A 16,712-nucleotide genomic window follows, 5' to 3' on the forward strand; every position below is an offset into this window, starting at 1 on the left:
TTGTTACTTTTATTATAATAGTTGGCACTCATTATGATGTAGCTGCCTTTACCAAACTTCAGCCATTTAAAAATTCTGTGTTGTCTAAATGGCTATCCAGCATAATATACCTATGCAGTCTGAGAAAATGCTGCTTAAACTTTTCATGTATGTGGAGAATTGTGTATGTCCTGATTGTTCAAGTTAGGTCAAGTTACACTTGACTGTATTTTCAATGCATTTAAAATAAAGATCTTCATTATTGCTTTTGTAAATACTGTAAATATTTCTGATACCTTTTCCATAAGAGGAATTGATATGTCGTTTTAGCAACAATTACCAATAAAAAAAGAGGTGCTGGCTGACTGTTCAGAGTTTTGAAATTGGAAGAAATTGACAGAACTATTTTAAAGATCATTATTGAAGAAGAGTAGGTTTTGTTTAGTGTTATCTTGACAAGGGAGGTACATGAGCTTTTTGTCCTTTTCAGTTCAAAAATGCACTCTAAATGTTTTTTAAAATTGGACCATAAACTTTGAAAAGTGAGATGATCACTTTGAAGACTTATTACCAACTTGTTTTATCCGTTCAAAATATCACTGCTGATAGAATTTTCCAACTTTATTCTCTTATGTCCAGTGTCTCTGTGAACTTCATTTTGTTGAGCACTTGTTCCATGAGGTTTGATTTTAGCCTGAGAAGGTATACCCAAACTCTCTCTTATTTGACAACTGTAATGAGTCACAGCAGCACTTAATAGTAGCAAGAATTGTAATTTTCTGTAGATGTGAATACAGTTCTTCCTATTAGTGTGTCTTACACCTTCACTTCTGTTGTTTTGTGATCTATACACACGTATACACATGCATGTGCGTGTGCACACACACGCATGTATAAGTATACACTAAAGCTGACTGTACTATGCCTACTCTTGCCCCAATAATGTTTTACTTTTATTATATGGATAAAGCCATTTTTAACATCTAAGCTCTAAGTAGTACTGAAAATGCTTTGACATCCGAACTTAGAGAGCTGTAAATTGATCAGCATGAGTAGATCTCCCTATTACACATGTATTATACTTGAAGTGTGAAGATTCAGTTATGGAGTACTAGAGTGAGTCACTGAGACATTGTATTTTTATAAAAAAGGCTGTTGATTTGTTATACTGTTGTCATTGCCCAGATCTGTGCTATTAGAGAATACAGTTAAGATTTCATACACTATTCTTAAATTCTTACTCCTGTAAATAACTTCCTTGTTGAAGTGGTTCTAGAGTATGGAAAGACACCTGAATTGTCATCTGAATTGTTATCTGAACTAACAATAACTAGTCTTCCTGGAAGTATGCTGGATGGAATTAGAATGATTGAGTTCAAGGCCTCAGCTTTCATACGGTGAGCCACATGTGCCTGTCTGAGGCATCTTCCACCTCCTGGCTTCTTCCTCTGTTGAGGCAGAACTGGGTGGTTTTGCTGCCCTGGCTGGAGTTGTGGAACAGTTTTGCTGACCCAGGACACGTGGCTGCAGCTCTGCTTTGGGCATCTAGGACTGATAGTAAGTCAGAAAACAAGGATCTAAAACAAGAGTGCTGTTTTAATATCAGTAACAAAAGCATTTAAAGAAAAAGGAAAGGCATTGGTCCTGAGCCATTCAGGAGCCATTGATCTTGAGCCATTCTTTAGCATTTCCTGTTTATTTCTTTCATGTTATTGTCTCCCTGTTTTATTGTATGAATACAATTTTTACTCAGCCCAAAATAAAGTGTATACTGAATTACAGAGATACTTAAGTGTGGTCACAATCACATCATTCTGAATAAGAAAATTTTTCAGTCAATGAAACTGTTTTGTATTTTTTCTTGTAACTTAGGTTGTGGATTATTGATTGTGCTCGATTATAACTGTAGTGGTAAAATAAGCAGTAGTAGAGAATGTTTCCAGATACTTTGTTGTCTTCACTGCTGGATTGTTTGAGTGGTATTTAAGTTTTAGTCTTCATCTACTAGCATTCTCCTAAAGAGTTCCCAGGGTGAGGTTAGTATAGGCAAAGATAAGGAGTGTTTCTAGAGCAGAGTTGCTCTCTTCTGGAGATTATGAGTTTTTAACAGTATAGACGTGGGCTGTTTTCTCCCATGTGGCCTCAGTACCATCAAACGAGTCCAAGATTGTTTGTGTACTAGTATAGAAGTAGCTAGGGAAACTCATGATGTGTATGTAAATTACTGTTGTACATTGAGGAAGATGTTTGGATATTGCTATGAAAGACGATATAAACTTATTTAGCTTACTGTTTCACTTAGCCATATCTATATAGAGGAAAACTAACACTTCAATTATGTCCATTTCCAAGATATGTACTCTTGCATAATCTTTCTTGGAGATACCACATAATCATGTAAGTGGCTGGTAAAATTACGGTATTCTGGCTGGACAAGTTTGTCAGGCAATTTCTTCTTTTGAATTAGCTGCTCTGTTATGAGTATTAATGAATGTTTTGCTAAGAAAGGGCAATTTGAGATGGGAAGGGAGCAAAAATGTATCATTTAACAGTATCTTTTACAGCATTTTAATTTTTCTTGCAGTGTATCCCTATATCGGGGAAATTGCCGACCTCTCCGGTTTGAGCCACCAATGCTGGATTTCCATGAACAGTAAGTTGAAAAGTCTTTCGATGTGTTTAGTTAGACAAATAGAAGAAAACATCTCAAGAGCATTTAAAACTGATGGAGAAGGTTGTATACATACATTGCATTGACAGATTGTCCATAAGTGTAGTTGACCTACTTCTTCCAGAGAGCTGGTGTACTTGGTCTTAAACGTCATGTAGCGACCTATCAGCTGCCATGGTTTTGGCGGTGTAGGTACTTGTACTTACTTTTTAGGTACTTGTACAGCTGCTCTGCAGAGTGGAAACAGTTTTAAGTCTAGAACTTAATGTACTGAGGTGATATTACCTTTCTGCTTGTACATAGCCCACGTCAAAGAGCATCTACTCTAGCATGTCCATTTTACTATTGCTTTGGTGGCAAAAAAACTTTGTCAGTGGATCTGCAATTATTAGAACAGTAATGTAGAGTTGTGAAAATACAGCCTCAAGGAGAACAAACAGCCTCCAGGAGCCTAGGTCCATGCTCCACCTTGCAGCTGGTTGTGGTTTCGATTCTCAGTGGCTGAATGTAATGGTTTACAGCAAACTTATCTGTGACTTCTGTAACAGATGAAAGAAAGGGAGGAGGAAGGAAGTTTAACAATTTGAACAATGTACCTGTTTGTAATCAGTTCCTCTGAGAACTACTTCAGTCTTAACTTTTCTTACCAGTAACTGGTTACTGTGTATACATAGCTACAATCATTCTTCTTGTTAACAGTCAAAATCAGTTCTGGAGTTGGTGTACATAGATGCAGCCTCTGTGCATGATTGATGCTCTAACACAATGTAAACTACAATGAGGACGTTTCAAACATTTTGTTAACAGTTCAACCTGGAAGAAAGAAAACATCCCAGGTGTGCCTTAGCGCAGTACTGGTTCCCCCATCCGCAGCCAGCACTGCTGCTGGATGAAAAGCTGCTTTATTTACAGACAAGCCACAGATTATTAATAAAAATATAGTACCCCTTGTCTGTGGGAAAGACCATTGTACAGTGTGATGACTACAGAGCTGTGCAAGGAAGCTTCTGTGTATTGATGTGGTATATATTTTTGTGTTTCTGAAAGAAGAGAGGCTGTAACTGTATATTGTTTGCACAGAGTAGTTTTCCAGAAATAACTTTTATACCAAAAAACCAAACGTAATGCCACTAAATAGCAAAGCTATATGAAAATGCCTCATTTTACAGAATTTATTTGTGCTCAGTCTAACAAAAGTGTCCCCTCTTCCTTATTCCTTCAGAATTTCAGAATATCTAGCTTTTGATGTTGTGTGTTTTTGTTGTTTTGTTTTTTGTAATGTCAGTAACTGGTCCTAGGTAAGAGGGCATTGAGCTTCTAAACTGAATAGTAAAATACCTAGCGGTAAGCCCTGCTCTATGGCATCTCTGCTATAACAAAAACAGGTTATAGTTAACAAGTTACACTGGTGAGTGCAGTACAAACTCAAACTTGTAGAGCAGTTTGCTCTTTCTTAGAGTTACTGTAAACTTACCTCTTGATTTGCTTTTAACTGATTTTCTCTTAAAATTGTAAAATTTTTCAGTTCATGGTAATTAGAGAATTTAACATTTGTAATGTATTTTATACACCTTTTTCTAATATGAATAAAGTGTTTTGTTGATGTGCTCTGAAGTATCTTGCTTTTCAAGATCATCTGTAGTTTGCATGCTTATCTGAAGAAAGCTACATGTGCTTCTTTGCTTTGTGGATTTCCAAAGGTGCTTTTTTTTTTTCCCCTTCTTGCTAAAAACAGATCCCAGACAATATCATAAATGCTTTAAGCTGTTCTTCGTTATATTTTGGCTTTTTATGTAAACTGTTCTTGTCAGAGCTGAAAGCATTGAAGAAATAGTGTAGGTCTAGTACACTGTTAAAGTAGTGCACATCTCTTACTTAGAAAGTGCTCTGTACAACAAATGCAGAGCTGCACTGGAGGATCGCTGCCTTCTATCAGTTAAAACAGGGAACCTGTGTGTTAGATCTCGGTTCATTATGTGTTCTATTTATTTTTTTTCTAACAATATATGATAATTAATTTATCTGTTGTAGTTTAGGTCATAATCTCAGGAAGAAATAGTCTTCTGATTATTAAAATTTCAGTGAGATGTCAAAAACAGTTTTAGAAAAGGTTTATATATGGACCCCCAAAGCTCAGCTTAAAATGTGTACTTAGGCATTTACATAAAAGTGAATCAATTCTGAGAAATGCTGAGTAACTCAGCCTTATGGTGGGAACAAACTGCAGGTGCCAAGCACTTTGGAAGTCAAATAATGCAGATTTAAGCTTTTGGCTTTTTTGCCTTTTAAAATAGACAGGGTTTTCACATTCAAATTCTGGCTTTTCTTTCTTTGTTAATAATGGATTTTAGGAAAGGCATAAAATGCATGTTTAGTTTCTGAGTAAGTATTGTACCTAAACGGTCTTTTGTCGAGCAAGCTTGTTCAAAGGTCATGTTTATGCTGAGCTATCAACATGTATCATTCCTAGGCTAAAGAAAGTTGCAGTATTTAATTTCAGTTGTAAGTTAACCCATTCTTCCTGTGACATTTTTGGTCTACTAAGAGTGTGTGAATTTAATCAGATGTTTCAAAACATGCCAACTTGAGCAGGAATAATATTTATTAAAAGTTATTTTATCTAGGGATCTCAGAAAATCAAAATCAGTATTAAGTTGATAAATAACTGCTATAGACACACTTCCTGTGTTCCACATGGAGATGAGATTACAATGGCCTTATACTTCTGTTTTATAACAGTTGGGGGCTTTTTAATGCTGTTTTAATATAAAATAAACACTACCGTATTCTACCACTTTGAAGGCAGTCCAGGTAATCTCACATTTATCAAAGAAAATGTATGCTGTATGTTAGGATATGCAAATCTTTAGCTCACTTGAAGAGATCCCAAATGTTCTCTGTGTACATTAAGCCTCTAGGAATGGGGTGGAACTGAGGCAGGTTCTCCCATATCACTGCTCCAGGGACTGCTTGGACTAAGTGGAATACTCATTTGATTATTTAATGTGAAAGCCTCCTGCTTGTGTTTCTGAAGCAACACCAGTCGTCTTCTGGAAGAAATTCTGCAGTATGTTGGATATCGGAGATTTGGGGCTTTAAAGAAAACAAACTAGCAAAAAAACCCTCCACCCAAAACCGACTCCACAACTATCTGCCTTTATTCTTAGCTGTGTTCAGTTCCTTGTACTCTCTCTTTTAATCGGTTAGTCTCCCCTGTTGTTAAATGGGAATGGAATAATTGAGGTGTTCTAACATACAAACAGTAACCATTACGTCGCCTTCCATAGCTTTGGGAGTTGGTTGCTCAGAGGCTATTTTGGTAGAACAGTCATTACTTACATGGCTTTCTGTGTTTGAGACAAGTCTTCACATTAGAGCTCTTGCAGGTGGCCCATCTGGGTGAAGACTACAGAATACTGTTGCAGGGCAGTTTATATTCAGTTCTTGCACCTGCTTTGTGGGAGAACTTGAATCTTCATAGATCTTGATACATTGCTTTCATCTGTGTTAATTCAACTCTGACTATGTCAAAAGTAAGGTTTGTAAATTCTTCACAATTACATTTTTGGTAGGAGTAACTTTTGGTAATGGAACACTTGGGTATTGAGTATTTTAGGATACTAACACAATACAAGTTAGAACTGCTTATCACCAAAATTTTAAAATGTGGAATTATTTTAAAAATTAAATTGACATCTTACCCCAGCTTCATAGAAATGGTTGGTAATGTATGAAATGATACTTTTAGCAAAAGTAATATTTTAATCCTTGATCAACATATGTTTCTGTGGTGAATGGAGGTTCTTGCTTCACTCAAGAGCAAGGTCCCATTCTCTAGACAAAATTTTCTCATTGGTAGAACAGTATTTTGAAAATCTGTCTTTCGGTTTTCTGTTGATAAACAATCTTGCTTTGCATTTCCTTTGAAGTGTTTTCCTTAGGGGATTTTTGTAATGTTTTCATGTTTCTTGTTTGTGAGCTCTAGTATTTGGCAGGATATTCTATGAAAGCTTGAGCTGGCCTTGAAAGCAGTTGCTTGGTAATGTTCAAATATTTGAGACCTTCTTGCAGGTCTTGAGACCTTATGTTACTTGACGCAACATAAGAGGATGGGAAGTTTAGCAAATTGGTTTATTTTCTTCAAGAACTCTAATGTCTTAACAGTAAATGGGAGAATTTTAGCAACTAGAGAATTTATCCAAATCGCTAGTTTTCTTATATTTTGAACAAGTATATTTACAAATGGTGAAAGGACCTATAAGGTACCTACATGTGCAGCCAGATGTTTACACAGTACATTTGATACACTCCTAATGTGTGAGAGTTTGAGATTGTTGGAATTTTTAAAAATTGTTGCAAAATGAAGTTTTCATTTCCCTTGGAGTTTGTTAAATGTAAGAAACTGTAAATTGACAGTAAATTGACATTTAGTCCATATATATCTCTGGTTTTGTTCGCATATCATGCTAGACTGCAAAATGCTGCCAAAGCAAATAATAGTTTATTACACTCTTAAATTCTCTTAAATTGGATAAGACTCTACTACTGGTGTTTTGTATGGGGTTTTGCTAACTGTTTGGAAAAGGTATGATTGTTGTATGGGATCTAAGTTAGATTCCTAATATAAAATAGGGCGTTTGCTCTGTTTAGTATGTTACATGGACACTAACTTTTTGTCAAGTGTAATATAAAAGAACTTTCTTGATTTGTTAAAAGCCAGTGAAATCTGGAAGCTGAGAAACAATTGGTCTATAAGCTAGTACATATACAAAAACAAAACGCTTCTGTTTTCTTTTGCTTTTTGGAATTAGAGACACATTTGTATTCTCAAACTTACGTGCTTCAATTACTCTACCTTCCGTTAAAGAAGCGACTTGCCTGTGTCACTCAACCAGTGATGCATACAGTTTCATGTGAAACAGTAAGAATGCTCTAGTCACTAATTCTCTAGTCTAGTACGTCATGCAGGCTTCCTTCATGTAAGGAACTAGCATTTTCTTCAGAATGGGATACAAAAGGCATTCCCTTCCAGTCTCTAGAGGTAATCTTGTAAGACCCGCTTGTTTAATTTCATTAAAAGTAGCTGGATACGTTACAAGTCAACACTCAAGTTCTTATGTTGGGAGCTCACTCTCTCTGATCTTCTGACTGGAGAACCATCTGAATTGGTTCAGGAAGTTCCCAAGCTGCATATATTTAGGGTCTAGGAGAGTTTTCTGGACACCTGACTTTGTATGCTTTCCACATTATTACACTTCTGCCTTCTAGGCATCTGCTATTCACTCCTGTCTGACACTGATTTAACCGACGTGAAACTTTTGATATGCTGTGCAACAACTGGTCTTACAACTGTTTCAGCAGTTGCCAAATATGCTAAAAGAAAAAAATACTTAGGGGAAAACATATTTGTTAAATACGTTAAATATCTCTCATATCCATGAGGGATTTACCTGAATTGAATCTTGAGTGTATTTATCTATGTTCCCAGCATTCCAAAATGTAAGTGGGAAGCTTTTGGTTGACTTCAGTTCTCTCTCCAGTCTCATTAGAAAGAATAGGAGATGGAAGAGGAAGAATGTGTCTGCTGAATTTATATCCTTTGCTTTTCAGTAATAGATTTGTATCAGTTTTCAGAAATCAAGCGAGCATTTTACAGAGGTGTCTAAACTATATACAGTAAGAAAAAATGTAATTACTCTTTTAAAAGGACATTTTCTCAATCCATATTTGCTTCACAGTGAGTGGCTAGATATTTTTGCAAATTAATTTGAGACAACAACTCAAGGACTCATCTCCCCAACTTTTTGCGGGAGCTGGTTTCCTTTGTTAAAAGAATCTACCTCTTGATTGCTAGAGCAGCAATTAATTCCATTACAAGGACATGCTTACAATACACTGCAGATACTAACTCAGACTTTGGAAAGAGTTGAGTTGCAGCAGTAAAGAAAGTAAACACAGGCTTCTTTACCCATTTGAACAGGCACCTCACCCTTGTTAATTACCATTTTCTCATCTAGGTTGTGGTATCTGTTCTTTATCAGTGTAGGTGGACCTAGCATTATGCAGGGACAAACGATCAGGAGCAAAATCTTACGTGCTTTGACAGTTCATGTTTGCCTGAAGGTGCGTGTCTGTACCAGCTTCTTGCAATTAAAAGTGCTAGCTGTGACTGCTCCAGGAAATTCTGCTGTAAAATTTGGCACCAGCTAATACTATACTTGTGCAGATCGGCTTGATAATCTGCAACCTGGAGAGCATCCCTTATGTGATTGTTGCTTGGGATGTAGGTTCATTAAAGGTGTCTGGTGCATACTGCTTTACCTGGATTTTACCATGTCTGATGGCAGAAAAAACAAGTGAGACTTGTCCTGTTTCTGTAGATATAGCTAATATCAAGCTTAAAGAATATAAGGAAAGCTGTATCTGAGCAAAACATAATACTGGACTCGTTGTTTCAAAATCAGAATGGTCAACAAAATAGTAAAATAAAACATAGTCCTAGCAACAGAATTCCTTTTTAGTGACTTCTGCCTTTATCACCTATACTGTGATGGTTTAGTCTGGAATCTGAAGTTAATGAACTGTGATGTCTGTCATGGCTGCATCCCTACTAGTTGTTTTTATAGGCTTTAGCCTCTCAAATATACTGTCTTATATTCCCCTCTTTTCAGAACTGGAAAAGCATGAAGGCCTTAAAAGATTGTTAATATTTGAAACATTTCCTGGGATAATGCATTTTACTTCCAAACTACCTTTCTGACAGGAACAGGCTGCCCTTCAGTATTACTGGTTCATGTAACACAGTTTTCTTGGCTTTGTGGTGTTTCACACATTATACATCATAAAAAGTGTCACTTAAGTCAACTCTGATCTTAGGTTTTCAGTACACAGCTGGTTCTCTGTAGATACTAGGTGATACGCTAGTCATGTCATTTGCTTACATGTAATACAGTGCTTAAAATCTACCTCATCTTCTCTCGCTTCCTGCTGTTGTGGTTGGCGGGAACTGTTCTGCTTGATTCTTGTTTTCAGCTCTTCAAGCTCCTTTTATGAAGACTGGTTGGAGTGCATTGTAATAGAGGAGGAGGATGGTTTCTCCTTGGGAACATGCTCTGGCGAAGAGAAGTACCCAGAAACTGCACTGTGGCAAGCAAAAGAGTTGCAACAAGGTGCTGGGAGCATGTCTTCCACTGAGGAGAATGAGAAATTGCAGTGAGAACTAGGGAACAGCTGATCCTCAGGAGAGACTGAAAAAGCTTTCTTCAGTGTTGGAGGAGTTGGACTATTTTATTCTTTCTTTCTTTCTTTTCTTTTTTTTTTTTTTTTTGGTGTTGGTAGAATCAAGGAATACTTGTTTAAGGCATGACCACTTTCTCTAAAAAACAAATTCACTGCGAAATTGCTGACTGTCACAAAAGCTTGCTTATGCCTTTCACAGTTACCAAGCAGATAAAATACTCAAGCCCATCTGTACTGATGTCAGTGAAGGAGTGTTTGAAGCAGTAGGTTCAGAATTCAGTGGGTGCTGGGTGACTCCATATCAGCAGACGCTTTTCTCAGTTGTGCTTTTGTGGGTGGTTTGTTTTTTGGTTTGTTTTGTTGTGTGTTTTTGTTGTTGTTTTTTTTTTTTTTTCCCTGGGGGTGTGGTAGAGATGGGAAGCTTTGGAGGGCTGGCTCTCAATCAAATTCTTCTGGTCTGATAAGCTTTTCCCTAGCAAACGGAGAACAGATGTATAGGTTCACTGTTTGATTCCATTGATCACCAATGTAGCAGTTAAAGCAGTTAAAGCAAAACATCACAGCTGATAAACCATTTCCCTTTCTAATATCCCCATGTATACTGGCAACAGATACCAATACTTTTTATGTTATGGAGCCTTATGAGTAACAGCTTAACATGGCTGTTAGGTTTTGTACGGGTTTTAAAAGGTGAGGAGAGAAATTGTCATATTCATTATTAGTTAAGTTAGAGAAGTCAAAATGAGACTTTTTTTGACAGTGAAAGAGGGATCAAGAACAAGTGTTTGCTGATGGAGATGTGAAATTAGGAGGACTCAGCAAGCAAAGCAAAGAGATTTACAGTAGTAGAGTGCAGATATATTCTACTGTTCGTGATGATGCAGTTTATTGACGGTTAATAATTGTGTCTTTGAATTAATATCATGGTCTTTAGCTTCTATCTGTTTAGCCCATGTTTCATAAGTAGGAGGTTCTGCCTGTTACTGCAATCACTTGCTAATTGTGGTATAGTTTGATTACTGTCACTAAATCCTCCATTCAATGCAACCTTTAATTTACAGCAGACTTAGGTTGCTCTATCTATTGAGACATACCTTCCCCCCCAGTTGAAAAACTTTGCAACTACAGTAGTGCTTATTAGTTTGGCTGTTAAAGTTAACTGAGGATGGCAGAACAACTGCCTGTTATTGGTCATCGTCACTTCAGGTACTACAGATAGTAATTCTTATCAATAGTTTTGCAGTCTTTGCAATGTTTGGAGCAGGTGACATGAGAGGGAGTGCTACATGGAATACGTGTAGCCTGAAAGTTAAGAGTTAACGATTTTGAATTCCAAAATTTAATTTGTAGCAAATTGTAATCTACACGCTTTATTAGTGCTTTGGTGTTGATGCTCAACATGTACATGTTAAAAGGCATGAAAAAAATTCTGAAGAGATACCAAAGTCTGAAAAATAATTGGTGAAACGGAAGCATTTATTGTCATGTCAGCTGTTGTAAGCAAAAAGGAACAAGCCTAAAGCTTGTGTGGAATAAATTGTTAGCATGTCTTGTTACTGAAAAAGTGTGCTGTTGTTTAACTGTTTGACTTCTGTGTTTTAAACTTCCTAAATTCGAGAGTTTATCTCAAGCATTTCTTATTTTTTTTCCTTAAGGTATGAATTCAGATGCAATATAGAAATAAAACAGTTGTTGCTGCACATGTCTGTGTACTTAATTCTGTAGAGCATATTATAAAATATAATAACAGAAAAATTCTGGGTTCTGGGTAAGACTACTTACAATCTATCAGGAAAAAAATTGTGCTTAGACTTTTGTCTAGAGTGTGTTCTGTTTATTTTAAGTTGCTGTGTGCAACCTTTCTTAAGATAATTATTTAGAGGTTCTAGCACAGGCATAGAAAATTTTGCCTCTTCTGATTCTGAAGTAAAAACCTGAAAAATAGAATTTCATTTTGGATAGGTGTCATTTTAGAGGATGTTAGGTGAGCCTTCAGGAAAAGTAATCAATAAAATAATGAAAAAGATGTTAACTAAGTAATTCTTCAAGGTAGAATTTACATATGTTACTTGAAAAAACATTTAATGCAAAGTTCTATTGTCAGTGTTCATCACTGTTATGTTCCTATCTGGTTTAATGGGACAAAGCCCAATGCTCTGTTTTCTAGAATTCTAACACTTTAAAAATATTCTCTCTCTGTTTCGACAGGCCAGTTGGAATGCCAAAAATGGAAAAAGTTTACCTACATAACCCTAGCTCAGAAGAAACAATTACATTAGTATCAATATCTGCTACAACATCACATTTTCATGCATCATTTTTTCAGAATAGGGTAAGTTATTCTGCTTTCTCAAAATAAGCTTTTCCTTCCCCCTTCCCACCTCAAGTGGGAGCTTGATTTCCCTCCCTTCTTTACATGAGCTACTTAGTGCAATAATTACATACCTAAAAGTATTAAGATACTGCAGTTCTTGATCTCGTATCTGTTACCAAGCAAATTTGACCTGAGCACAGAAACACACACAAACCCTACCAGAAGAGAAGGAATGAAATATTGCATAGGAGTTCTGAGTACGGTGGAAGTGTTAAACTGTCAGTTACAGTATGCAGCAGATCTACTTTGTTGCTGAAGAGACTGTGTGCATGTTGCCTTAGAGCACATACAGGAACAAGCTGTTCCTACAATTTTTCTGAAAATTGTAAGTCAAGTGAACTGGTGTTAGTGTGAAGCAGTCACTCCAATGCACTTACAAATACTGAAATCATGTTACAGGAACTTGCAAGTTAAAAAGTGTGGTGTCAGCAGGGTTAACTCTTAACCACATTACTGTCAGATATAGTCCCCTAGTTTCAGTTTTGTCTGCAGGGCCTGTGGCTTAGCAGGGGCCATGTAAACACTAAAATTTTCAGAAAACTTGTCTATAAGCAACCTTTCTCACTTACGGAAGTCTTGTAGTAATTGCCTTTCTCCAATGTTCTGTAAACTGTCAGTCCAAAATATTTCTGTGATAAGCTGAATTCTTAAGTTCAGAATTCAACATAAAAATTCAATTAGATATGATCCTGCACTAGATAATAGATGTAAAATATTGTTGTTCTTATTATTTTGTTATACATTTTTATTTGTCTAAAACTTCTACTCTTTTTTTTCCAAATATGTAGTAGACTTTCTAACTTCAGTTTTCCATAAAGAACACATGGAGATCTTCTGTAGCACAAAAATTATTGTTCATCTGCAGGGTGGACTGTCTTCAATAAAGTTTTGCTTATTCCTCGGCTTGCTTGCTTTTATTTTTTCCAGAAAATTCTTCCAGGAGGGAATACGTCCTTTGATGTAGTTTTCCTCGCAAGAGTAGTGGGAAATGTAGAGAACACTTTATTTATTAACACTTCTAACCATGGGGTATTTACTTATCAGGTAAGAGAATTACAGTCTTTCAGAAGAAGTTGTGAAGTGTGAATCAACCAGAGCAGTATCTTTTATGGCATGGTTAACCATCTAAGGATATTTGCACAACAGTGGGGTTTTTTTATCAGCCGGGTTGAAGAAGTTTCCATTCCTGCTGCTTGTTGTGACACAGAGGTATACCATTGTAAATATCTGTAGGGCAGTACTGTAAGCCAGATCGATGAAATTATGTAGGGTTTAAAATCCTCCTAACAACTTTTTTGTGTGTGTTATTTTAGTGGCTCATTGCAGTGATCTAGCTCATTCTTTAGCTCTATACTCATCTGATCCAGTGACAAGACAATGTTATTCATTAAGCTGGCAAAAAATTACTCACTTGAGATTCAGAAAGATAAACCAGACAGATGAGAGAGTCTGAAAAGTCTGAAAAGTGAGAGAAATCCTCTTGTTGAAAGAATATGGCTCTTACCATGGCAATGTTTTGAAAGCAACAACAAAAACACTTCCCATATGGATAGTCTGTTCCATAATGGTATGATTAAAGGATATTTCACATCTTTTTAACCTTTAGGTGGTATCTAGTGTTTCAGAGTATCAGGAAAAAAAGATGGTATTTTGACTTCCTGTGTTCTAAATATGTCAGTGTAAGTTAGTATACTGACATATGAGAAATGAGAATGAGAAATACCCTTTAGCTGCAAACTAAACCAGTTTCTTTCAGTGCTTTAGCACGATACTGACTTTAAACGTTCGGTTAAAAGTATACTATAAAATTAATCGAAAAGAGCACTTGTTAGATTACTAAAATTGGTGCATATATGTTAGGCTCTGCAACAATTAGATACAGCTATTTAAGCTTGTTTTTCTTTTTCTGAACCAGGTGTTTGGCATTGGAGTACCGAACCCCTATCGATTGCGCCCATTTATTGGGGCACGAGTTCCTGTAAATAGCAGTTTTTCTCCTATAATAAATATACATAACCCTCACAGTGAACCTTTGCAGGTGAGCCTAAGAGCAAACCGTTAAATGCTCATTTATGTTTATGATATTAAACTGAAGTTTTGTTTATTTTGGTACTTAACATTCTGTTTGAACTTTAAAGCTATTTGAGGCCAAGTCTTTCATATTATAGAAATGTTTTTCTGTTTAAATGCAAATCAGTTGTTCTAGAAATTGTAGATTATGCTCACAGATCTCTTAATTTGCTAAATCGAGGTTTTACTGGGAAATTTCCATTTTTAAAATGGTCATAATTACTGCAAAATAAAGAATTAAGCTTCACTGGTAATTAAGAAAAATACTGAAGCAAACAAAGTAAAATAGATCTTATGCTTTTAATCCAGGCATGCCTCTTAGCTTCCTTCTACTTGGCTTGCACAGCATAAGGTGTCTTTATGGTGTATCCTAGCATTCTTATGTTAAGGTAGGATTGATGTCTGTACCTAACCAAACATGTAAATTAATGGTCCACTGATAAACGTGATCTGATTCTGTTAAATGATCCACAAACTGTGAAATGCTACAGAAAGCACATAAAGTGTAGCGCTAGCAAATGGCTGTATCATCATTAAAAGTGAATTTATAAGATACTCCAATGGTCAAATAGTTGCTAACCCATGCCATTGGACATTATAATACCTGATAACTAAAACAGGATCCCTTTAAAGTTGAGTGCTAACATTTTCCTGTTATCCACCTCAGGTGGTAGAAATGTATTCCAGTGGAGGTGATCTCCATTTAGAGCTTCCAACAGGTCAGCAAGGAGGTACAAGGAAACTGTGGGTGAGTAGTCATGTCTTGCAGCATTCATTGTATTTGGGGAGGTTTTATTTTGATATTTTAGGTTTTGGGGTTTTCTTACCAACTTTGTTTCTTGTCATGTAATCGTTAAAAATACCCCATAAAAATTGAAACGATAACAAGGTCTGTTAATTGTATGGTAATAGGAATTGAAGGAAAGGTTTAATTAAAAGAAGCCATCTGTATTGAGCTGTGTTTTTTTGGAATTAGAGGAACAAGACGGTTCCCAGTAGAAAGAATTACACCTACCTAAGCATTCAGGACAATGTCGTCCTTCTAATGGCCTGTGGGCTGGATCTAACCCACAGGAAAAATGCATGGAAATGTTTTTAATTTTTTTTTTTTTTTAAACTGACAAAGTCCTTCCTGCAAATCACTATGAATGCATACATGGGTTGAAAAAGCAGCTGAATGAACTTAGGGAAGAGGAATGTATTAAGGATTACTAAATAAAACAGCAGTGTGTCTAGTTGCAATAAATCCCTAGATCGTGAGTCGAGAGTGGCTGGAAACTGTTCTGGAAAATATTCCTACATGCATGCCCTGCAGTTACTCTTTACCCTTCATGTCTGCTGCTGGAGACGGGGTAGTGGGTTGGATGGACTCATGGTCTGGCCCATTAAATCTGTTTTGTTGTGTTCTTCACTTAATACAGTTTTGAAGTAACACATGCTGATATCTTTAAGTGAAATAAATTTTAGAAGCATTGTGAAGGTAAAGTATTGGTTCTGTGCTGTATATCACACTGTTGGTAATGTCCAGCTAGATACAAAACCTATTTTCCTTTTTAATTAGAATTTTTCCTTTTTTTGATGACTGTTTTTTGTCTGGGAGAGACTTTAAAGTCATTGGGCTCCAAAACTTGTCTCTTGCCTAAGTGTATCATTACAGTCACTGACAGTTACATCTGTTGTAATAAGTAAAGCCAGGATATTTCCAAGTCAGCTAAGAAGGATGATTACAAAACTTAATTCCTGGCTTTTCTGGAGAAAGTCCATGAGAATGGCAGGATCTTAGTTTTATATACAAAAGTTGCAAACAAGTGAGTATGAATACAGACCACAGGCATTTTAAAAAAATGCAGTGGAAAGAGTAAACAGGTTCTGAGGGTTAGATGTAAACATTAAAATGGATTTTAAAAAATGAATGTCCTGATGTTTTTTGACATCGTTTTAGTCAAATGGCATTGCTTCTAAAGATAGCCCCTTCCTTGTTGTCAAAAGAACTCAAGGGGAATGTTGAATTCTGTAGCCATTAGTAGGTATGTAACAAACATGTTAGAGCCACAAACAAAATAACAGAAGATTTAAAAATGTCTGGTTTATTTCTAGTTCTGTTTCTTGAGCATGTAGCTTTTCAGCTTCTCTAGGCCAGGTTGCCAATTAAAGCAATGATGACATGCATGTGAAAGCTTCCAGTGTACTGCATGGAAAAGCAGTTAGGTTAACACTAGTCAGCACTAATCTTCTTGTTTTTCATATCAACTATTGGTACTTCAAAACAATAAGGCAGCTAGAAGAAATTAAACCAGTGGGAGGAAACACCCAGATGCATCATTGTATTGGCTATGTTAAGAGCTGCACTGCAGTTAGAAAGAGCTGCAAAGTAGAGGA

The 16,712-nt window shown here is 36.3% G+C and overlaps 2 protein-coding genes across 3 annotated transcripts in view; one reads left to right on the plus strand and one right to left on the minus strand.

Annotated features, from left to right (window-relative positions):
- Positions 1–16,712, minus strand: part of INPP4A (inositol polyphosphate-4-phosphatase type I A) — a 290,343-nt gene that overhangs the window by 81,424 nt on the left and 192,207 nt on the right. The gene's annotated exons all lie outside the window — the stretch shown is intronic.
- Positions 1–16,712, plus strand: part of TMEM131 (transmembrane protein 131) — a 103,821-nt gene that overhangs the window by 38,576 nt on the left and 48,533 nt on the right. For both annotated transcript variants that reach the window (XM_075134955.1, XM_075134960.1), the window contains exons 4-8: positions 2,564–2,632; positions 12,098–12,221; positions 13,191–13,307; positions 14,179–14,301; positions 15,001–15,081. In XM_075134955.1, coding sequence (XP_074991056.1) covers positions 2,564–2,632; positions 12,098–12,221; positions 13,191–13,307; positions 14,179–14,301; positions 15,001–15,081 — 514 coding nt within the window. The remainder of the gene's footprint in view (positions 1–2,563; positions 2,633–12,097; positions 12,222–13,190; positions 13,308–14,178; positions 14,302–15,000; positions 15,082–16,712) is intronic.

The sequence above is a fragment of the Calonectris borealis genome, chromosome 1, assembly GCF_964195595.1.
Source record: "Calonectris borealis chromosome 1, bCalBor7.hap1.2, whole genome shotgun sequence".
Lineage (NCBI taxonomy): Eukaryota > Metazoa > Chordata > Aves > Procellariiformes > Procellariidae > Calonectris > Calonectris borealis.